General features: G+C 35.2%; 3 protein-coding genes across 6 annotated transcripts; 1 reads left to right on the top strand and 2 right to left on the bottom strand.

Moving 5' to 3' along the window:
• Positions 1-590: 590 nt before the first annotated feature.
• Positions 591-8,138, bottom strand: LOC110449292. The gene is made up of 8 exons (XM_021496062.1): positions 8,057-8,138; positions 4,041-5,020; positions 3,523-3,713; positions 3,177-3,319; positions 2,743-2,917; positions 2,196-2,408; positions 1,668-1,926; positions 591-685 (listed from the first exon to the last, which is right to left on the bottom strand). Exons 2-8 carry the CDS (start codon positions 5,011-5,013, stop codon positions 591-593), a joined length of 2,049 nt encoding a protein of 682 aa, XP_021351737.1. The 5' UTR covers positions 5,014-5,020; positions 8,057-8,138.
• A 208-nt stretch (positions 8,139-8,346) lies between these two features.
• On the top strand, positions 8,347-11,894 carry LOC110449300 (mitochondrial import inner membrane translocase subunit Tim9-like). 3 transcript variants are annotated; one of them, XM_021496069.1, is made up of 4 exons: positions 8,347-8,408; positions 10,215-10,281; positions 10,677-10,772; positions 11,395-11,894. In XM_021496069.1, exons 2-4 carry the CDS (start codon positions 10,234-10,236, stop codon positions 11,515-11,517), a joined length of 267 nt encoding a protein of 88 aa, XP_021351744.1. In that variant the 5' UTR covers positions 8,347-8,408; positions 10,215-10,233; the 3' UTR covers positions 11,518-11,894. The 3 variants fall into 3 exon arrangements, with proteins under 3 accessions (XP_021351744.1, XP_021351745.1, XP_021351746.1); XM_021496070.1 differs by having other exon boundaries at positions 8,402-8,451; XM_021496071.1 differs by lacking the exon at positions 8,347-8,408 and adding an exon at positions 8,547-8,569.
• Positions 11,895-13,997: 2,103 nt separating this feature from the next.
• Positions 13,998-18,419, bottom strand: LOC110449298 (mitochondrial import inner membrane translocase subunit Tim9-like). Of its 2 annotated transcripts, none has more exons than XM_021496067.1 (4): positions 18,376-18,419; positions 16,973-17,043; positions 15,913-16,008; positions 13,998-15,633 (listed from the first exon to the last, which is right to left on the bottom strand). In XM_021496067.1, exons 2-4 carry the CDS (start codon positions 17,012-17,014, stop codon positions 15,526-15,528), a joined length of 246 nt encoding a protein of 81 aa, XP_021351742.1. In that variant the 5' UTR covers positions 17,015-17,043; positions 18,376-18,419; the 3' UTR covers positions 13,998-15,525. The 2 variants fall into 2 exon arrangements, with proteins under 2 accessions (XP_021351742.1, XP_021351743.1); XM_021496068.1 differs by having other exon boundaries at positions 18,380-18,401.
• Positions 18,420-23,352: the final 4,933 nt, after the last annotated feature.

Below are 23,352 nucleotides of genomic sequence, written 5' to 3'. Positions count from 1 at the left end.
TACAGAACTATGGACGTCTTTGTATATTGATCAGAAGTGTTTTTACTGAAGTATAGACGTCTTTGTATATTGATCAGAAGTGTTCACAAAGAACTATAGGCGTCTTTGTATGTTGATCAGAAGTGTTTTAAAGAACTATGGACGTCTTTGTATATTGAACTGAAGTTTTGATGTCTACGTATATTGAAAAGAAGTGTTCTTTACAGAACTATGGACGTCTTTGTATTTTTCTACAGAAGTATGGAGGTCTGTGCATATTTATCAGACGTTTTCTTCTACAAAAGTAAGGACGACTATGTATTTCTCTACAGAAGTATAGACGTCTGTGTATATTGCTCAGATGGTTTGTTTCTACTGAAGTATGGACGTCTAAGTGCATTTATCAGAAGTTTTGTCTACAGAATGTGTGTTGATAAGACGCTGGAACGATTCATTTGTCTAAACTGATGTCCTTTCAAAATCATACTCATTGCCCCTGCAGCCAGTCTCATACAATCTTCTGTTTGCCTCATGGCTATATCTGCATCCTCTTTCCTGAACAGATATATGGCTGCCACAGTCAGGTTGAGATTATAGAACAAAGTTAATACCTACCTTGAGTAGACTGGCTGGTGAATGCTGATTCCTTGTCCTCCATTCGTTGGAGAGCCGGCAGAAGCCAAAATCTCTTCTAGGATTCCTTTGGCTGGAGAATAATAGTATATTTACATAACAGCACAAAAATCTTTTGATTTCAATTGACAAAGTAAAACAATCACCATTTAACAAAGGAATATTTACGATGAAATTTCTTTGAGATAGTACATGTACAGCATTGCCATACTTCCTGCATACGCATACATCTGGATTCTGATATTTATCTAATTATTTCAGCCTCTAATCATAATGGACAAATAGTTAAACATGTTCCATTTTATAAGTAAAATATTTTGTGTTTTAATGCAATTTTTTCTTCTTTCTCCTTTCTCACAAGTCTGTGTTAAATATTACTCAACACACACACATATATAAAAATAGACAGTTATTCTTTAATGAGCAAAAAGCTTCCAAAACATACTGATTGATTTAATGTTTATTACTAAATTACAAATTTAAAGACATTTATCAAATGCTTATTCTCAAATATTCTGAATTCACAGGTTCAGCAAACCTTAAAGATACATGAATGAGGTTCAATACAATTTACAAACCAATTCAAAGATAGATTTAACTGATTTGTAGTGACGTTGTAAAAGTATCCTTAAAGAGCAATAAAGAGAAGAAGGCCATCTGACTGTCGAGTTTAAGGGGAGGCAACTCAGATTACTGCATTCCCTTTAGGAAAATGTTCAAGATTTTCCGAGGAAATGCAATGTAACTTTGGAGTGTAATCACTAATATTGCCATTGGTTGCCATATTTCCTTAAGTAAAATCAGTGCCTTCATAAAGGAGACTAGATATTTTTTCCCCGACAATTTGATAAATGACGTTAAGACATGACTACCTACCATATATAGGAAGGGAAAACTCTGCACAACACTAATGACATTGGTTTAAACTAGAAATTGGGAAATTCCCTGTATGTTAACACTTAAGCATGTCCCTAATAACCTATCTATTAAATGAATTAGTTCTTATTTCACAATTAAAACAATTTTTTATCTGCTTATTCAATGTCAGTACTCACACTGCTGTGTCTTGGAGTCTGCCATGGCTGATGGATCATAGGCTACTGGGCGCGGTGCTCTGGAACGAGGGGCAGGGGTGTCCAGGGGGGACCCTTTAGGAGATACCGGAGTTCTGTTGACTGTCGTCTTACTGAAAGCTCTCCTAGGCGGGGCAGCTCCAGGTGTAGGAAACTTTCTTTGTTGGGGAGGTGTGAGCTGAGGGGAGCCAACAGCTGATCTGGTGTGCGGTGTATCTCTGGTAAGTGATATCAATTTGGCCTGACAGAAATGAAAATATATAGTCAATTGATAATTAGTTCCTCTGAATTTTGAAATACATTACATCATTCTGCTTTGTGCTTTTATTAGTCAACTACTGTGCATTTTCATCTGATAAGTATGCAATATTTACATGCAGTCTATCAGTAAATGCTATTCCAATAATCATCTGTGTGTAAACATGAAAATAATTATAAATATGTAGACATCTTCCTTCTTCAAAATCTTAATCAAATCTTACCTTGTAATGATAAAGGGTAAATATCTACCTGCATCTGTAGTTGATGTTCCTGCAGGCGTTCCAAGTGTTCTATCCTCTGATCTGTAAGTTGAGACACTTGTCTCTCAAGGGCCATAACTTTCTGGGATTCCTGTACTGCAGCTTCTGTGTCAGATGCAATCTGCTTGGCTGAGCCACCATTTTGTATCACTGCCATCTTCTCCAAAATCTGAGCCATTTTGGATTCCAAATCATGCTGGGCCTAAAAAAACAACATGCCATATTTAAACAAGAAACGTTATAAAAATGAAATACTGAAATACCTGTAATTGCTTTAAAAGGTTACAAACTATTGTGAATATCCTTGAAATTTTTATGAAAGTTGTTTTTGTACATTCCCACACAATGTTTGGATATAACAAATATTTAGGAACACTAATGATATATTCATCATGTATGAATCAAAATCGTTGAATTAACAGCTATTTTACCTAATATATCACATTTGTAAGTAAATGCCTTGAACATGTTCAGGTAATTGCTACTCATTGACAGTGTCGCTGAAGACATGACATGGATGATGCCTTAACCTTTACCTTAAGGAAGGGTTGTGTGGCTGCTACAGCAGCACTGGCTGCCACAGCAACAGCAATGGCCTCACTTGTCTGCCCTGTCACCTTTGACCCTTCACCTTTGACTTCAGGCCCTTTTTTGTCTGCACCAACTATTCTTGGCTGAACAACCCTCTTCACAGGCCCTGGCTGTTCATACCTAGAAAAAGCGGAACTTATATTGCAAGGAAAGAAGTTTGTAATTTGGGCATCACATCCACATTAACCTGATATATTCTAACAGAAAATTCTTTATACAGTAATTCTTATAAATAAAGTGATGTTGAATCTAAGTAAAAATGTCCCTGACATTCAAGCAGTTTCACTATTTTCTTTTTGATGACTTGCATCGACATTTCAGTAGTTTTATTCTTTTCTTTTTGATGCCTCGATTTTTTTGAGCATGGTTCCAAAGTTACCTTTTTGCAAATGTCTGTCTGATAAGTTTTTGTTTCTCTGACATTTTGAAGCTTGAGATTTTAACTTCCGGTGACTCATTCCTTTTGTCTAGTCCACTGGCTCCCTCTACTGGTGCCCCCTGACGTAGACCTCCACCAGTCATCTGTTAAAAAGTTACAACCTTTTATGAGCTTACTATTATATAATGAATATTTGTATTAGTCAAATTTAATTATACTTCCAAGAATAAATTTCAAATATGTTAAAACCTAGAAATTAGTGATGGTATTAACTTTCTTACTGCTAAAAATGGAGTGTCATAGAAATCACATATTTAGAAGCATAGTAAATATCTAATAAGATGACCTTTGACCCTAGTTGATATCTGGCAGACAGCATTGGTGGGACCCTTTCTTCCTCCTGTTCCAGTGGCCCGGTATCACTGAGAGAGGCGTCTGTTGACAGTGATGTACGTGCTGACACTGTGACAATCCTCTCCTTTATTGTGACTATCTCTGGTTGACTACTCCCACTTACATTTAGAACAGGGGAGGCAACTACAAGAGAAAAACATTTGTCAAATCATATACCATGCCAATACTGTTTGGTTCCCTTCTAAATTTTGTATATTAACAAATAACACTGAAAAGTCAAACATTTTGATCTTATTGATTCAAAATCATTTTAGACTGAATTCTCAATTTCAATATATTGAAGCTAAACTATAATTTAATTGCATCAAAACCTCTTGCACAAGCATATAAATACAAGTACTATTGAATTTGTTTTTGATTATTTTTGTGATAATATGAACAAATTAATTAAATTTGTAGTATGTAAATATATTCAGACAGATTATAAAGTGTGTTAGACCATAAGCATACCTTCTTTTTCAAGCAGATCAACACTACCACTGAGGTCTAATGTTGGATCTTTTCCATGGTCACTCTGGGATTCCTCCAGATGTTTCTTCCTCTCCGGCTGAATCATCTTTTTCGGTGTATGCCTCTCCACAATGACCCCTGCAGCCTTTTGTTTACTTACTCTGTAAGGATCCGAAGTGTTTGATGGGGTTACGTGTGTTTTGATTCCTTTTCTTTCTATTAACTCCTTGCCTTCATCTCGAGGAGAAAACTCATCAAAGGTGTCAGATCTTTGAGTTTGCATTGGTGAAAAGAAGTGGTCGTCTTCCTTGTTGTCTCTTTTTGTGATCTCACTGAGACCTCTAGGTGCAGACTGTACTTTGAAATTGCTAGTTTTTGAAACCACAGGTTTGGCAATGGCATTCTTACTTAAATTTTTGTCATCACTGTTCATACCTGAGGCATCCACTGATCTTTCACCTGGTTTAATAGGTGCTTTCCTAACAGCTGGGGCACTTTGTTTATCGTTTTCTTTATCTTCTCTGCCTCTTGGACTTGTTTCAAAAGGGGACTTAATTTCTCTCAGTCTCTTGGTTGAAATTTTTACTTTTTGTGCTCCAGAAGTATTAAAATTTTCTGATCCAATTGATATTTTGGAACATTTTGAAACATTACTCAAGTTTTCCCCATCCTGCAACATAAAGCTCCTTTGGTCAGGATCAACAGTGGTGGATGTTATCAAAACATCACTTGCTGTAGTGCTCTCATCTGAGTCATGAATTAGGTGACCTAAAGGTGGGCCTCTATTTTTCTCCGTTACAGTATTGGTTTTACATATACCACTGTCATGACTTGGTGAGTCATAATGTTCAGCTTTTCCAACTGATCCACGTGAAGAACGACTACTGGCAGAGGAAGACCTCACAGATTTGTCCAGGCCCTTGACCGCTGCGTCTGTGAGGGCCAGCAACTCTAGCATACTAGACTGTGCCATGGTAAAACTAAAATGAAAGAGGATAAAAATGTATTATCATAATCTAAATGTATCTATATATGTATACTGAACAAAAAAAGAAACGCACAAATAAATTATGCAATCAATAGCCTATGATATTTTGGGAAATTTGTACAAAATTTTATATCAATATGAAGGGACAAGTCTACTCTTTACAATACTGTAGAAGAAAAGTTTGTGTGACGTCACTCGTGTCATCAGTAGTTACTCAAAGTGGGATACCCGCTAAAACAAAATGACATTTCAGTACCTGGTGCGGGCACCTTTTGCACGAATCCCTGCACAGATTCTCCTATGCATTGAATTCATGAGAACATTTATTTGCCATGTTGTTTCATTCTTGTGTTAATGCTGCGATCAACTGGGCGTGGTTAGTTGGGGGGTTTTGACGTTTCCTAATACGCCTGTCCAGCTCATCCCACAGATGCTCAATGGGAGACATGTCGGGGCTATATGGGGGCCATTCCAGAGGCTGAATGTTGTTTGCCGTGAGAAAATCATGACAGACTCTGGCAACATGCGGTCAAGCATTGTCTTGCTGGATTATTTTTTTATTTTTTTATTTTATTTTCATTGGAAAATTAGGTTATGACGTCTGAGATGTGGAAGGACATGTGGTTGGAGGATCTGGTCTCTGTATCGAACGGCATTGAGGTTTTGATCCAGGACCACTAAGGGGGATTTTACTCCATGGGAGATGCCTCCCCAAACCATTACAGAAGCCTCACGGAATCTATCGCGTTCAACCACGCATGCGTCGACGAAACACTCCCCGCGTCAGCGATATACCCTTTTTCTTCCGTCTGAGTGATACAGACAGAATATAGACTCGTCAGTAAACATCACACACCTCCATCGACGCATCCCAAACCTATTCCGGCCATGTCTGCGCATCCAGTCAAGACGCACTTGCCGCCTCCGGGGTGTCAGAGGTGGCCCGACATAAGGTCGGCGTGCAATGATTCTCTCGGCACGCAAGCGGCTTCTGGCAGTTTGAGGACTAATGGGTCTGCCATGAGTACCTAAAGTATGCGACGCAGTCTCTACAGCAGTCTTGAATATGTTGCGCAAGTGCGACAATCGAATCGCCCTGTCTTGTCGTGCGGTCGTTACACGCGGACGACCGCTCCTGGGACGATCGGAAACTAACCCAGTAGCACGAAAACGTGTACAGAGACGGTTAATTGTACACGGGCCAACACCAAACTGCCGTGCGACAGCAGTTTGGCTATTACCATCCATCAACATCGCAATTGCTCTACCCCTCTGAATTTGCGTTAAGCGTGGCATCTCAGTCAATGNGGGGGGGGGGGAACTTTGTGCGTTTCTTTTTTTGTTCAGTATATGACATTGATAAATATAACAGACAAAAAGTCTTCAAAGCTCAATATCTAATAGTTGTTTGTTGCACACCCATTTCTCTCTAAGAAGGGAGGTGTTATCATTTGGATTAAGGATATACATGTATATGAAAGCACTGATATTGCCATTTTTTGTATTTAGAAACATATAACAATGTCTTAGCTTTAAGTTTGACATTGTTTTTTAAAATCCTATCCAACATAACCAATAAAAAATACACATTATATAATTAGTGAACAGGGACACTGCAGAGACACTGATATTTTGGAGTAATGTCTATTTTTGTGATTCCTCATTTCACAAGCCTGAGGGGATCATTGAGTTCAAAGTTTTATTCAATTTTTAAATTTTAAATAGGTTAAATGCATTGTGTACTGAAACATTATCAAACACAAGAAAGAAATGGTCAATTGGGGAATTTGTTTTACAGAAAATCGGGAATGTATAAGGTCAAAAGGGAGTGATGGGCCATGCAATGATTGATTATAACGAAAAATTGATCAGTTTGTTCTTTCTGAATGCTTATAAATCCCATTTATTTTTAGAAGTATTTACATTTGGTGCATGTTCAAGAAGATAGTTCTATGTATTTACAGCTCTTAAATGCAAAAAAGTATTTTCTAATTTAGAATATTATGGAAACATTTTTTATCTAAGTTCCCTGTCTTTGTGATTGTCCTTTCCCTATCTTTATGTATGTAACGTACGGGCAGTCACCATCAAACTACTGACCATGCTCGAAATTGCTGAACTAGTGAGCGGGTCCCCAGGTTATCTGCATCATTTGAAAAGCAAACTTGCCAGCTGTAAGGAAGTATTTTCCCTGCACATTCCTTAGCTGTTACATGTATACTTTAACAGCTCTGTATATTGATGTTACAACAGTGTTGCCATTTTATTTTGGTATTCAGTCCTAAGAATTATATGAAATTCAATAATCTTTAGGTCTGTTTCTTTTGATAACAAACCAATTATCGAAAACGATACTAAACCAATTCCAATTAACTGCCCCTGACTATATGAGGGAGAACATAAGAGATGTGTTTACTGTTTATATTCTCTGAGAAATCTATCCATAACCATTACAAATTTGGCTTAGATTGGTCCCTGGCACATTACCTCATGATCAGTCAATGAACATTGTATGACCATGCCATGATGCATTGACATCATTCAACAAGTCTGAGCATTATAAAGTGTCTTGCGTTAAAAGCCGAAAAGAAATCTCATTTAACCTACATTTTGATCACAATAATTTTGAACGAGAAAGAACAAGATAAAAATTAGTCACATCATAAATTTATAGCATTCTTTATATAGCTATATATATAGCCATTTTGGTGCCGTACTTTAGACATTAGGGTACTTGTACACGTATCGGCACCAAAAAGACATGAGTTTTCTCGATCGCGTTCCGATACTATAGGCCTACTCTCGGTGACCATACTTGGTTTATGGTACATGGTGGTCGACGTCTTCGTAAGCATAATTCAGTGCTTCTGTTGACGCGCCTCTTCATATAGTTATTCACTTATTTACTTAGAAATAATCGGATAAATGTTTGGTTATGAGATATATTTGGCAGCCTAGTTGATATCATAATCAAAAACAAATCAAGTTGTAACCTTCTACCTCTTGTTCTAAATTACAGACTGCATACTTTTCCTCGGCGATGTCAAAAAGAGTTCAACACACACGCCATCCCTTCTCATTCCAAACTCCCGCTGCCATTTTTGTCAACAATGTCATCACCAAATGCCAACTGTAAGAAGCAATTTGATTGGCTGACTTCTTTGATATTTTATTGCTGTAATATTTTATCTCTTTTAGGAACTAAAATATTGAACTTATAATTTAAAATTATAAAACACCATAAGAAATAAATACACTTTACACCATGACATTTAATAAAGAATTCACTTTAATACATTTAAACTTACGACATCTAAAGTTTTGGTAAAAACCTATTTCCGGTAGTAAATGTGTCTGTGCATGACTTCTTACACACGTGGGTATGTTATCCTTTTCACATGAAATAACGGTCGAGTATGAAAAGTAACTAAAACCATAACTGTCACACTGTTCTTTTTCATTTGAAAATCACAAATCTCTTTCACTGGTTCAATTTGTGTATATCTGTTTGTAGATGTATAGATGGCTAAAACTTGCTAAGGTATGATTATTTTATATATAACCACGGAATTAGATTGTTATCTAAGTCCGTGAATATGACGTTATATATATATATATATGACCAAATACTGCTCAGTAGACTATCCAACTCTATGGGTAATAAAATACATGTTTTTTTCATATACTTATAACGCCCCATATATAACTATGCTAATATTATGTAAACTTGCATGATTTGATATAGCGCCCAATCAGAGACGTATACGTCTCTTGCTCAATCAAATCAGAATAAGAGTCAATAAAGTGCTCAAAATACATGAATGTGCAATCAATTAATACAATTAAAAACCCCAAGAACCTTGAAGAATCTGCATTTATCAGGTGCTTACTACTGTCATAAGCCACATTGCTAATACCTCCACATGTGTATGCTTGCCTTCACTTGTGCTGGATATATAGTAGTGTTCCATTTTGCTGAAGGACCATGTTTTAAGTGACATTTCCCCTTCCCCCATATTTTCATCTGACTTAATATTGCTGCACAGACAGATGTACTGGGAAATATAAGTTCTCAAAAAGTTTGATGTTACAACAACTTTACTTAATGTATTATGGTATCAGGAGTGTGCATCCCGCCACCTAGCCTTCCATCCACTCATTGGTTTCTGCTAGATTAAAGTAAAATATCTTTGACGAAACCTTATCAGCATGTTCAATATTCAAAGAATGAGGTTCAAAGTAGAAAAAAAACCATGCATATGACTGGATTTGAATAAAATGTATTTACATTATTCATAGTGTTAGGAATCAATTGAAATGTTGTGATCATCATTGGCTACCATTAACTAGCCGATGATTGATTAATAATTGTTTTCAAAAAATATAAATAAAAAAGATACCACAATATACAGCTATTTCACAAACTTCACTGGATTTTGATGAAATGGATCAATATTTATACTATACAAATACAAAGGCTATAAGTTTCAGTTTGAGTGAGATCTGACTGTAAACTATTTATGAAACACTCAAGAAATTCTTTGGGTTCATTGATCAGGGTTTAAGATTTTAGACAGAGGAAGGCAATTCCTATACAATTAAACGATTGTTTAAAGGTATTGAAGGATATAAGACATTTGCATTTTTATACATTGAATACCTTCAGGTAGTGAAGTTAAGTACATTGCATTTTTATTTTCTCCTTTTACCACATACATGAATTTATTTGTTCAACTTTACTGTGCTTTAGAAATCAAATACATTTTCTTGTTACATTTTAATATTGTCCTACATTTTAACACAAGAATGCACCAGAAGGAATTTTAAGTATATGTCACTTTGGCATAATGCTACTTCGGTGCTACAACTGTAGCTAAGTCATGCCAGGAAAACACTCTGAATACAAATTTGTTTGAAAAATAATCCAATGTTTATGCCACTGTTAAAATACTATAGCATGCATGTTGTCAACAATAATGAAGTGCCTGCAAGCTTGCGGAATGCGCCATGATCCAGTAACTTTCAATTAAAATTTGTAGGTTAATTTCAATTCACAAATAAACAATTTATAGTTAGGTCCCGTTCTTGCTGGTTGCAGTTTCCCATTTGTATCCTGTTAAGCAGTGTGTGTTGGGGATACAATATTCCCTTTTTTGATGTGTGTAGCATTTATGATTTTGTTTCAGGCTAAGATAGAAGTACACCATGGCTGCTCAAGAACCTAATATGATGCAGGTGCAGGACAAGTCTATGGTAAGAATCTACTGTCATTTCTTATCAAGCATTATACTTGTACATACGTGTGACTGTCAGTTAATGAGGTTCTTAAACAGAATTTGAACAGAATAAACAGGCAGCAATTATACTTTGAAAAACAATCCAATTATAACAAGAAACTTATCAGACTCAAATTTATTGAGGCATTCATGAATATTGTTCAACAGCAACACAGTGTCACTAGTACTGCAATAATTCAAGTTAGCTGCAAGAAATGTAATCCTGATACTTAAAGTTTACCATATACTTGTGCGAGATATGGGAAGAATGTAGAATACATTAGTTTAATTTAGATGCAGGTCTTACAGCATGCTCCAAATCGATGACAGTCCATATAAATGTATAATTCTTTGTTATGAATTCCATTCCAGTGGAGAGCACTTCTTTTATCCTATAACAAATTAGGAGAGGAGTGCTTCGTGGATTGTGTTCATGACTTCACTTCAAAGAAACCCACCAAACCAGAGGTAATGGATAATACATGTATCACATTTAGAAAGTATTCATATGCCTTTGTGGGTATTCTTAGACTAGCTTTGGTTTTAATTTGATTGTACTTTCTAAATCTTGAAATTAAAACAGATTGTTAAATCTCAATGATGAGTCATGAGGTAAACTTTATCAAAAATGGTATTAACTACAATATATAGCAATCAGTAGTTGTACTATAATGGTTAATTACCTGTTACTAATATACATATGAATATTATATATATACATGTATAATTCAAGAGGTTTGTTTTGAATATTTTACTAAACAACATGTAGATATCTTTATATTGTTGCGGTATCCTTCCCTGGATCTTATCGTCCTCTACATGTTTCAGCATCCCAGAGGTTGTAGTTGTTAGTATCATCATCCCTGTCTGATTTCTTGTTGCCATGTATCATCATCATCATCATCATCATCATCTCTGATGTCTTTTGTACCATGTATCATCATCCATGATGTCTTTGTACCCAATATTATAATTTCTGAGGTATTCATCTCCAGATGTCTTCCGTGTGCTTTATCAGCTACTGTTTTAACTGCTGTTATTTGCATGTACATAATTATGTCCTGAAGTTAACTTCTATTTATGTTTTCAGACGAAGTGCGCAAATAATTGCTTACAGAAACATGCCAGGGTGACCCAGCGTATTACTCAGCGAATCAGTGAATTCCAGATGACTAAGATGGAAGGCATGGAAGCCCCGACAGCACAAAGATGATGAAAAATAACTGATATTTAACATTTATCTAATTGAACAATACACACCACAGTGGAGAAAGTGACCCTGTCTGCCATTAACAGACATGTGCTGTGATGTACTAGATACATTCTAAATGAAGACCTGTTTCTTTGGTACAGAGATGTATCAGATGCATTCTGAGCCCACTTGGCATTAACAGAAGAATGAATAGGTCTATTGTACATTTCAGTTCAGTTTAGTATTTTGTTGCTGTTGTTTAAGTTCACATTTTGTGTACATGGAAGTTCCGAGTTATTAGTAATAATTGTGATCAAACCTTTTTTAGCCCACCATCATCTGATGGTCCGTGGTCCGTGGTCCGTCCGTAAACAATTCTTGTTATCGGTATTTCTCAAGAGGTACCAGAGGGATCTTTCTCAATTTTTTTATGCAGGTTCCCCTTGGTCCTTAGCTGTGCAGGGCAACCTTTGAGACTGATCGGATAAACAACATGGCCGACAGGCAGCCATCTTGGATTTTGATATTGAAAGTTTGTTATCGCTATTTCTCGGGAAGTATCAGAGGGATCTTTCTCAAATTTTATATGTAGGTTCCCCTTGGTCCTTAGCTGTGCAGGGCAACTTTTGAGACTGATCGGATAAACAACATGGCCGACAGGCAGCCATCTTGGATTTTGATATTGAAAGTTTGTTATCGCTATTTCTCAAGAAGTACCAGAGGGATCTTTCTCAAATTTTATATGTAGGTTCCCCTTGGTCCTTAGCTGTGCAGGGCAACTTTTGAGACTGATCGGATAAACAACATGGCCGACAGGCAGCCATCTTGGATTTTGATAGTGAAAGTTTGTTATCGCTATTTCTCGGGAAGTATCAGAGGGATCTTTCTCAAATTTTATATGTAGGTTCCCCTTGGTCCTTAGCTGCGCAGGGCAACTTTTGAGATTGATCGGATAAACAACATTGCCGACATATAGCCATCTCGGATTTTGATAGTGTGGGTTTGTTACCGCTATTTCTCCCGAAGAACTAGAGGGATCTTTCTTATATATGTGAAATGACAAACTCACTTTGAAGGTTGGCTTTCATACACATCAGTATTAAGTTTAGATCAAAAGTTACCTCAAGGTGCATTTACTGTTAACATGACTCGATCAAACAGATTAGAGGAAAGAAGAGAAAAGATCGAACTGACAAAGAACTAATGAAGATGGTACAAAGGTGGGCGCCAAGATCCCTCTGGGATCTCTTGTTTTAAAATGCTGTTTCTATTACATATCATGTATTTTCTTTTATTATATTTTACAATATAAAGCAAACAAAGCACCTGGATCTGTTTGGTTGCAGTTGCTGTATTGCTATTTGGACTGTTTAAGTTGGACAGAGTGGCATTTTATTTATTGTCTCACAAGTTAGAAATAACACTTAATGATTCATCTATATATGTTATTGCCGTGTTCAATCAGTCAAACGGAAATTTCATATTCATTATTTATGCAACTGTTCTACAATAAATGTCATCAATAGATATGTTCGTCGAGTCTTACATGTGTTGTTGAAAAGGAACACCAGTTCAATAAGTTCATTACGCAGCAAAGCATTGTAAGCTACCATTAACCATTAATGCTTGAAAAGTTGTATCAACAATGAATAAAATATTAGAAGTAAGAAATTATAGATGTATATTATTAACTCATTAGCCATTAATTATCGGTACATATTGCTCTGTCTCTCTCATTAATGTTCATCCTCTTCTTTCCTCTCTCGCTCTCAGAATAAACTTAAATCACTTGATTACCCTGTCTCACATGGTAGCCCTTCATCCCAGCATGTTACTTGCCAAATATCATTATCCTAGGCCTCTTAGTTATTCAGAAGAAGTTGTATAAAGATTTTTTTAAAACAATTGACCCCTGTGACCTTGAAAATGGATGAAGGTCATTCATTTGAACAACCTTGGTAGCCCTTCATCCCAGCATGCTACTGGCCAACTATCATCACCCTGGGCATTTTGGTCATTCAGAAGAAGTTGTTTAAAGTTTTTAACATATTTGATCCCTGTGACCTTGAAAATAGGTGAAGGTCATTTACTTGAACAACTTTGTAGCCCTTCATCCCAGTTTGCTTCTGGCCAAATATCATCAACCTAGGCCTTTTGGTTATTTAGAAGAAGATGTTTCAAGTAAAATATTGACACCGGACGCTGCACCATGGCATAAGCTCACTTGGCCTTTTGGGCCAGGTGAGCTAAAAATTAAATGTTCTGCTAATAAAAATAAAAGTACTACAATCACCAATTACAAATCATATATGAATCACATTTATGAATATGTTTTGTTTGAGCTAAAAAGTTATTTATATTGCAAACCGTCTTTCTTGGTAAAGAAAGCTCTCAAAATACGAGACAGAATTTTCTACTCAAAGTTATTTCAAGTTCAGGAAATCGTTTTTACCCTTCCCTTAAATTCTTTTTAATGACTCTTGAAATATTCTTTGCTGATTCACAACAAATACTGGATTTTTTTAATTATTTTTTAATACAAAACAGAAACGTTACACACAATAATACACAAGTATAACATATTCATTCTGTCAGCAATAACTAATCATCCAGTTCTCCCATACACTTCCATAATACTAACCAGAATGACTCTTACACACATCTATTGAATTCGGACACATCAGATGAGTTTGTTTCCCAGATAAAGCATTATGTGTTAAATATATAAAGGGACTTAACTCCTCATTATATCAGCAGTGTAACAAGTGATGTCATAATGCTATCAATGGATGTGAGGGATTGATGCCAGCGCTAAAATTACTGTGCCCTACTGGTCAAACCAATCGGTCCTGACTGACATGTCAGAAGTACTGGTCAAACCAATCAGTCCTAACTGACATGTCATAAGTACTGGTCAAACCAATCAGTCCTGACTGACAGTTCAGAAGGAGATATCTCTATGGATATTTACAGACAAGAAATCTTCTAGTGATGTGATTGGTACTTTAGGAAGAGACATGTAGGTCAGCCGTCAACAGACAATTCAAATCATTATACAACTATTTATGAACTATTGATGAAGTCATATAGTTTATATTTCACTCGAACATAAGAAACACTTTCACCCACAGGTTGTTAGCACATCGTAAAAATGTGCAAAATACATACATCTGTTGGAAATTGTGAATCTCAATTTAACCAATTACTGTAGCCAGTGTTTCCCCTGGCCATGACACCAGACAAAGACATTTTGACAGATGGCTGTCTGGTGTACAAGACATCTATCTATCAAAATGTCTGAGTCTGGTGTTGGGGCCAGAGGTAACTCGGGCTACAATTACTGGTATACATACATTCTACTCATAAAGTTAATTGTTAATTTCTTAACTTTACAGGTTTTTTATCCTGGAAATCAATTTGAATAGTGACATAATTCATATTTAAAAAAATTACAAGAACACGCTGTCAAATCACAACAAACAGCATTGTCAAATTATCGAACATTATATACTTTTTCATGACTGTTGGACAAAATTGGTATTACATTTTGCTTGAATTGTAATATAATGAAATCAAATAATATAAACAGGTCAGGATTTTTTGTCCTCATTATAATGAACAGATAAAAAAAGGACAAGCAAATCAATAAAGAAATGGTACATTGAAATGATGATTGATGTATCAGTAAATTGCAAATTTCTTAATTAACTTAATACCAGCGTTCAATTTATTTTCACAAACTACCCTTTAATGTATTATCTTAAACAGATTGTGTCAATTGTATGTAATTGATAACGAACAGACTTATTCAATAAATTAAGTATATTTTACACAATACTTCAGTCATCAAGTCTTGTGGGTTACATAAAAACAAGTCCTCTTACATAAATCCTACATGTACACTTACATACTCATCTTATGAAAAATTCTGGATCCAAGTCTGTTGTCTGGAACCACACAAATCTTTCAGATTTACATTTTCAGTTATTGAGCAAAAAATTAACCAGGGATTCCATCAACTCTTCACTGTCACTGGGTAATTTCCTTCAATTTGGCTACTTCAAATTCACCGATTTTCTGAGTGATACGGTGAGAGACCTCATAGTACTTCTTTAAACAGTTTAATGAACATGATGTCTGAAACATGAACAAAAATACATACAGATTTTAAAACACATGTATTATATTTCATTTTAGACTAGAATATGCTACACCAACAGTTTCTGATGGACTCAGTTTTTCACAAGTGAACAAACATATTCATAATAGTGCTTACAGAATATTAAGGTAATCCCTAAAAACCTAAATGTATATATCCAAATCATTGTTGAGGTTTCATAGGTAATCTTATTATCAAACGGTCAAAATTTATAATTTTGTCTAATATTTTTTTTTTAGGATGATGTTGTCATTTACCTCTGATTTGCTGACTTTCTTTGTGGTGAAGTCATGGACACAGTCCACAAAACATTTCTCTGTCAATTTGTTATAGGTGGAAAAAAATGCTCTCCACTGAAAAAGAGTTAATGTTGAAAATGGCATAAATTGAATGTGATAACATTAAAAAAAATCACCAACATATACAGTTAGTGCAGTACAATATTGGGAGGAGCTTCATCTTTCTTAAACTTGATCTTGAGTCTTATCTGAAATGGATTCGGTCATTCTGGGCTTCAATCTAAAAAATAACACTGGATCCTAGCAAATGTATGCAAAATGTTGTCATATTTTCAGAGCAATCTGCTCCTTTATCAGGACACAGAAAAAACGCAAAATAATTACATTACATAAAAACAATATTAGAAATATCATAGATTATAGATAATATTTGAAAAAAGAAGCCCACTGGCAAGCGTAAGTTTATTAAAATAAATACTAATTCCATCCCGGTAGTTTTGGGGACTTAAATATTTGAGTCCTGGGCTGTATTCCTAGAACCGTTCTTGTGCTCAAGCATGGATTCTGTGCTCAAACATTCTTTCTTGTAACTGGCTTAAAATCATGCCACACAGCCAAACTTACAAATTTAAACATCGAAAATGGTATTCAGCCCCAAGTCTCTCCAAAATTCTTCCAGATCCTTGACAAAATGTAGGATTTTTATTAATTTGTCACTGGAATAAGAAATATTGCTAGAGCACAAAATCTGAGCATGTGTATGGTTTCATGAACACAGGCCCTGGACACTGGCTTTTCCTGCAAAACTCACAAAGCATCTGACTTAAAAAACTTTTAAGACATTATTACTAACAAATTAAGTCCAACCCTGGATATATACTCAATGTTGAAGTCTCTTCCAGTATTATACAGATAGCGATATAATTTTTTCTATCTTTTTGTAATTTGAAACATCAAAATATTGAAAAAAATCACTGCATCTCATGTTGTTAATCTGTTTTTTATTTCATGTGTATCAAACATGTAATAAATGTAAAATTTGTATTGTATTTTATCCATGGCTTAAGAAGTTTCCTACCATATCTTCCTCCTGCTTCACATTGGGATCTGCTGCAGCCATGGTGCTAATTACAAACTTCACCTTTTACCCTGCAACAGAAACAAAAACAAAACAATAAAGTCATGCCATCATCAGCAAAAGAGCATACCAATACTTGTTGGTAAGGTCATTGTAACAGATCAAGTTATTTAAAGACAGGTGTTTGGAAAAATCCTGCCAAAATTGAGGTTCCAGGTACTAGTGTTGCGTCACACGAGTGGTTATAAATGTAACAGGAAATGGAAAAATGCACAGCCAGACTGTGGTTCGAACCCGGAACCCTCAAAACTTAAGATGGACGTTCTACCAATTGAGCTACCTGGTCGCCGACGATCGACCCAGTCCAGTTCCGCTACATGTATATATGTATATATGGGTTTTCCTGTCTTCTGTTATAAAACACTCCCAGACATTTTCACAAATGATGCATGTTTATCGTATACAAGTAGACAGCGACTTAATTTACTCTGGCTGTTAAGCACACCTGGGCTACATATATTCATATTGATCCCTACAGGCCTATAGGGTTAACATGCCGTGCCGACTTGTGTTGAGATACATGTACACGTGGAGCGCTTAGCTGAGGCTCCGAAAAGCATACAGGTTCATGCAGGGTCAAAGTGTCTTTCGAAGCCAATCTTCATGTATCTCTCATCTCTCACATGTCACAATAACAACCTGATATAAAACAGGTCAATTACACACACCATGACAGATATATACATACATACCGACATGCACACACACAGTGCAAGTACTTATGAAATAGAAATCAAACTAAAATATTTACATGTCAAACGAAACAACTAGTTTGACCACTGTGACATTCTCCCCTGAAAAGGGAAATTATCCCGGCATTTACATAACTTATTGCCAATAAATTTAAAGAATACCACCTAGTGAATTTGGATATATATGCTGTATCATTTCAGCTTAATTTCGTAAATATGTTATGGGGAGAGCGGGGTCTTCATTCATATGTATGCATTATGGTTTTGATTAATTCCTGTAGGAACTCTATCTAAATCAGAGATATTATCAAGACAATTTTTGAAAGTAATCTTTAATCGGCCGGGGTCAGAACTTTAATTGGATCAGAGACGTATATAACACGTCTCTGATTGGATTGTTTGAAATAACTGTTTAAGAGTGCAGTGAAATATCTTTACATGTGTGTGGATTACAACAAAATCGTTGACACTTCAATGACAGAAACTGAGAACGTCATTCACTCATTGGCAAAAATAATTGTCACATTGACAAACAAATATACATCGTTACAGCCAGATAATCTGTTTTAAAATCTATTGGCCGTCTGATAACAGTTATTTTTGTTATCTGCAGCCTTCGATTCCTTATTGACAATATTGTAAACAACATACCCACGTGTATGAAAGTCATCGCCGCCACCGGAAGTGTATGTACCATAGTTTATATGTCGTAAAATATAACAATTTTAACAAGATGTATTATTATTATTATTATTTAAATTTCAATGTAGCTTTCATTTATGTATCGTAAATAGTTGGAATATTTCTCCATGGGATTTATAATTAAATGCCATGTTCATCTAATCATGTATTGTTTTTACAACATCCAAGTTTTGATAAATATATCCAGTTGTGATCAACATGACTTTCTACACACGTGGGTATGTTTTCTTTTCGTTGAGGCATGTTAATACAGAGAAAAGGATAGTCTTTGTTCACAGCATAACCATCAAATGAATTATTTAACGCTCAAGAGAGGATAAATCTTATCACGACAATGAGATATAATTTCAGAAACAAGTGCCCCAATGGGCCTGAATACCTCATAATTTCACACTTGTTATCATAAAAGTGGACTAAAATACAACTACAGGCAGAATATCAGTGTTTGATTAACAAGAACCTATTAAAACATTTAAACATATGACACCCGTGACCTTGAATGTCGAACAAGGACATTAGGTTGAACAGAATTTATAGTCTTCCAACCCAGCATGCTTCTAGCAAAATATCATTACCCTGGACTTTTTGGTTACATATAGCAAACCATTTAAAGATTTAAACATATATTGACCACTGTGACCTTGAATATGGGTGAAGGTTATTCATTTGAAAGAACTTGGTAACCCTTCATCGCAACCTGTTAATGGCCAAATGCCATCACCATAGACCTCTTGGTTATTCAAAAGAAGTTGTTTAAATGTTTTCAACATATTTGACCCCAGTGACCTAGAATATGATTCAAGGTCATTCATTTGAACAAACTTGGTAGCCCTTCATTCCAGCATGTAACTGGCCAAATATCATTATCCTTGGTCTCTTGGTTATTCAGAAGAATTTGTTTAAATTTTTTAACATATTTGACCCCTGTGACCTTAAAAATTGATGAAGGTCATTTCTTTGAACAAACTTGTTAGCCCTTCATCCCAGCATGCTTCTGGCTAAATATCATCACCCTAGGCCTTTTGGTTACTGAGAAGTTGTTTAAAGTAAAAAGTTGATGCCGGACGGACGGAAGACGGACGCCGCATCATGCCATAAGCTTACTTGGCCCTTCAGGCCAGGTGAGCTTATAAACCACAGGAGCATCGTTCAATCACAGGGGTTCGTTACTAATGTCTGAAATACACATATGCTATACTGATATGGGTCACAGCACACATAAACATAGTGTATGTTTATGTGTGTTGTGACGGTTCACATATGGGTCCCAGGTATGAGTTAATTCCTGTAGGAACTCGAATCAAGAGATTTATAACTATTGTTATAAATTTCTAATTTAGATAGAGTTCCTTTAGATATTAGGGTCACAGTCAGCATATACAAACACTATGTTTATGTGTGCTGTGACCCATATCAGTATAGCATACAAGTATGTATGTGTATTTCAGATATTTGTAACAAAAGAATATTTATTTAACGTCCCATACCATAAACATACAACTATTAGCTTGGTGGAGCTATTTCTGTGACAAATAACGAACCCTTGTGGTTCAATTTATCAAATTATATCTGAGGCCTCCTTATGTTTATATTACCATACATAATGTATGTTAAACAAGTACGCCTTATATTATTATTAGATATAAATTGATAAATTGAACCGTGCCACTGTGCATAAACCTAATGAAAAGTGTATGTTCAGAGACTGAAAGACACATCATGATCAGAGTGTAACGGATCAGGAATTAGGTCAGTCGTTGGTGAACAAATAGCATACATTGTTTGACTTGATCATACAGGTATATCTGAAGATTTTGAGGTCCAACGGGAACGTTATGTTGCATTGATTATTCCTCAAACTGTTATAATTTGTATATACACCAACTGTTGTACATTTTATATTTCCTTAGTGTTGAGTGTTAATAAATGATGGTATTGTTTTATTTAGTTTTCCATTTTGCAGGTGAGAGGTGAAATCTGAAGTGTGTGCCATGGCTGGTATAGATCCAAATATGATGATGGAGGGAAATGTAGGAATCCACTTAATCTGTTAATATTTACAAGTATTTTCATTGTAGTATATAATGCATGATCAATTTGTTTCAGTAGGTATTTAAAACATCACAATAAGAATTTTAATTTTTAAACCTGATTAAAACCAGATCTTTAAATCCACTCTGATAGTCTACATTGACCTGTCAAAATATCAGAGTGAAATAAAAGATCTGATTTTAATCAGGTTGAATAATTTTAAATAAAGATTTCCTTATACTGTTAATGATTTGTAAATTCAGGGATAAATGTTTTACTGTTCAAATACACAACATGTGATATTACACATGCAATCAGTGTATTTATACAATAATTAGCATATTATTTTACTTTGATGAAAATTGATGCCATGGTTCATGGAAAAAAAATCATAATGGGGTTTACGTTCATACATTTGTATTTGTAATAATATAATTAGATAAGATTGGTGAATTTTATAAAACTATAATTCTGTTTTTCGTAAATAAGACTATCACAGTACGAAATTAATTAAAACAAATTCACTTTTACTTTGCAGTGGAAAGCATTTCTTTCAACATATAACAAAGTGACAGAGCATTGCTTCCTGGATTGTGTGCATGATTTCTCCACACGGAAAGTCTCACAGATAGAGGTAGTTGGCAAAACATGTTTTTAACATCCGTAACTTTTAATTTCTGAATTATCTAGTACTGAAATGCACATAGGTACTGAAAGTGACCATTATCAAATTGGCATTAAAATTCTTTTCAGACATGTTTATGAACAGACAACTGGTCAGAATTTTGTATTCTGTAATTATGGTCAGTTAAATGAACAGGCATAACTCTTCAGTAAAACTAAATGTAAACAGGTATTTACTACAGTTTGAAATATGAAGAACATTAAATTTGATCTGAACTAACAAAAACTACATTGAACTCTTGTTCTGAAGTTATAGTTAGAGATCAAAATATTTGTTAGCTCATTTTTCATCATCCCTGTACAGCTTCTAGATATCAGAGGTCTTCAACTTGATGTTCTACATTTGTACATGTATGTCATCATTCCACACTTGTTGTCCTGTACCATCGTCCAGGATATCTTGGTCTCCCTTATCATCCCTGACATCTTGGGTCTTGTATCATCATTCGTTGTCTGTATTCATGAAACTGTTTTCATACTCAAAGATGGATTCTTTGCTAACACCAACTTTGTTAATCTCTTAAATTATGTGACGAGGTCAGAATGTTGTGTTAAAATATACTGAAAAGTGGTTTTCAACGGATTCACTTCAAACTTCATAGGAAGGTTCATTGCCATAATAGCTTGGACAAGTTTGATAACCGCAATTATTGGACCATAATTTACGGAGTAATGGCCCTTTATTCAATTGCCAAAACAGTGCCCACGCGATATATCTCGAGTAATTTTCTATGGATTAACTTCAAACTTCATAGGAAGGTTCATAACCACGAGGGCTTGAACAAGTTCGATTACAGTAATTTACGGAGTTACGTCCCTTTATTCAATTGCTAAAAGCTTCAAACTTCATAGGAAGGTTCATTGCCATGATAGCTCAGACAAGTTCAATACCTGCAATTATCGGTCTGTAATTTATGGAGTTATGGCCCTTTAAGTACAACCATACAGACAACTGCTCGTTCCGCTTTCGTGGTACCCTTGTTCCTATACAGTAATCTCCCCTTAACTTCTGTTTGGATACAACTATAGAAAAAGTTGGGCAGACACTTCAGTCTTGTATTGGTGTTCCGTACCTGTATCCCCCTTACTGTCTTGTTGGGACACTGTAATATCCACTCGACAAACAGCAGAGATGGATATATATATACAAAACAAAATTACATGTCAGATTGTTTCATACTATTTAGCAAGTATTTGATTTAGGTATTTTGTATCAATGATATATAACATGTTTGTTTGCTAATGTCAATCTGTTTTATATTTTCAGACTTCATGCGCATCTAATTGTTTACAGAAGTACTTACATGTTTCGCAGCGTGTCGATCTGAAAACCATGGAAATCCAGACAGTAAAGACAAAAGAGACAGAAACTTCAAGCTCAAACAGCTGATTATATATTTATAGAAGTAAAACATTATTTCATAGATAAATGCCCATGTCAGTAGAGAAAAGCATGTGGCTTTGATTTGAATATGGGATGTAGTAAGATGTAGTGTATTAGAAACGATGCGAGAACTTTTTTCAGTCATGTCCACTACTCTTTGTCAGAATAATTAGATTGTGCTCAATTATATGTACTTAATTTAATGAAAGGTGGTTAATTTATTTTATTAATAAAATAAAAATGATGTGCACATACGTGTATGGATTGTATAAATGGGTTTGTGTAAAATACCGGTATAGATGTTTAGATATCCTCCAATACTGATTTTTGTTTTTAAATGCTACACTGTAATATAAAGTACATTTGCTCTGTATGTGTTCAGTCAGCCATTGTTTGATCATCATGAGATTCTGTAATGATAAGACTGAGCATTAACATAATTACATTGTTCTAATACTCTTATTCCAAGAGTGAGCATTAACATAATTACATTGTTCCAATACTCTTATTCCAAGACGTGAGCATTAACAAAATTACATTGTTTTAATACTCTTATTCCAAGCTTTTACAGATGTAGACCAAATGATATATATATAAGAAGAGTATTACATGAAAAACCTGCTTCAACATGCCTGTCACATTTGGTCTGTTACAATCTTAGAGAAGTGGTGTATTCAGCTATACCTAGGTAGTTGGTAGGATACCGCATCATTGACATCACATAATGGCATGCATGTATGGAATGGCCTAATCCCAAACAAAACCAATCTGATTAAATGTTGATGCAACACAATAAATACAGGTGTTTATAATAGACCCATTATGCA

This window comes from Mizuhopecten yessoensis, unplaced genomic scaffold (genome assembly GCF_002113885.1).
Source record: "Mizuhopecten yessoensis strain PY_sf001 unplaced genomic scaffold, ASM211388v2 scaffold4553, whole genome shotgun sequence".
Classification (NCBI taxonomy): Eukaryota; Metazoa; Mollusca; class Bivalvia; order Pectinida; family Pectinidae; genus Mizuhopecten; species Mizuhopecten yessoensis.
This window is presented reverse-complemented; position numbering and strand designations above follow the sequence as displayed.

Bases quoted from the DNA above. Each gene is read 5' to 3' on its own strand.
- LOC110449292 (XM_021496062.1), bottom strand. From the start codon at position 5,013: ATGGCACAGTCTAGTATGCTAGAGTTGCTGGCCCTCACAGACGCAGCG. The intron at 2,918-3,176 runs GTAACTTTGGAA...CGCTTTTTCTAG, and splicing joins AGACAGACATTTGCAAAAAG to GTATGAACAGCCAGGGCCTG. The intron at 686-1,667 runs GTGAGTACTGAC...ATTATTCTCCAG, and splicing joins AGACTCCAAGACACAGCAGT to CCAAAGGAATCCTAGAAGAG.
- LOC110449300 (XM_021496069.1), top strand. From the start codon at position 10,234: ATGGCTGCTCAAGAACCTAATATGATGCAGGTGCAGGACAAGTCTATG. The intron at 10,282-10,676 runs GTAAGAATCTAC...ATTCCATTCCAG, and splicing joins AGGTGCAGGACAAGTCTATG to TGGAGAGCACTTCTTTTATC. The intron at 10,773-11,394 runs GTAATGGATAAT...TTATGTTTTCAG, and splicing joins AGAAACCCACCAAACCAGAG to ACGAAGTGCGCAAATAATTG.
- LOC110449298 (XM_021496067.1), bottom strand. From the start codon at position 17,014: ATGGCTGCAGCAGATCCCAATGTGAAGCAGGAGGAAGATATG. The intron at 16,009-16,972 runs GTAGGAAACTTC...ACTCTTTTTCAG, and splicing joins TGAAGCAGGAGGAAGATATG to TGGAGAGCATTTTTTTCCAC. The intron at 15,634-15,912 runs GTAAATGACAAC...TTCATGTTTCAG, and splicing joins AGAAAGTCAGCAAATCAGAG to ACATCATGTTCATTAAACTG.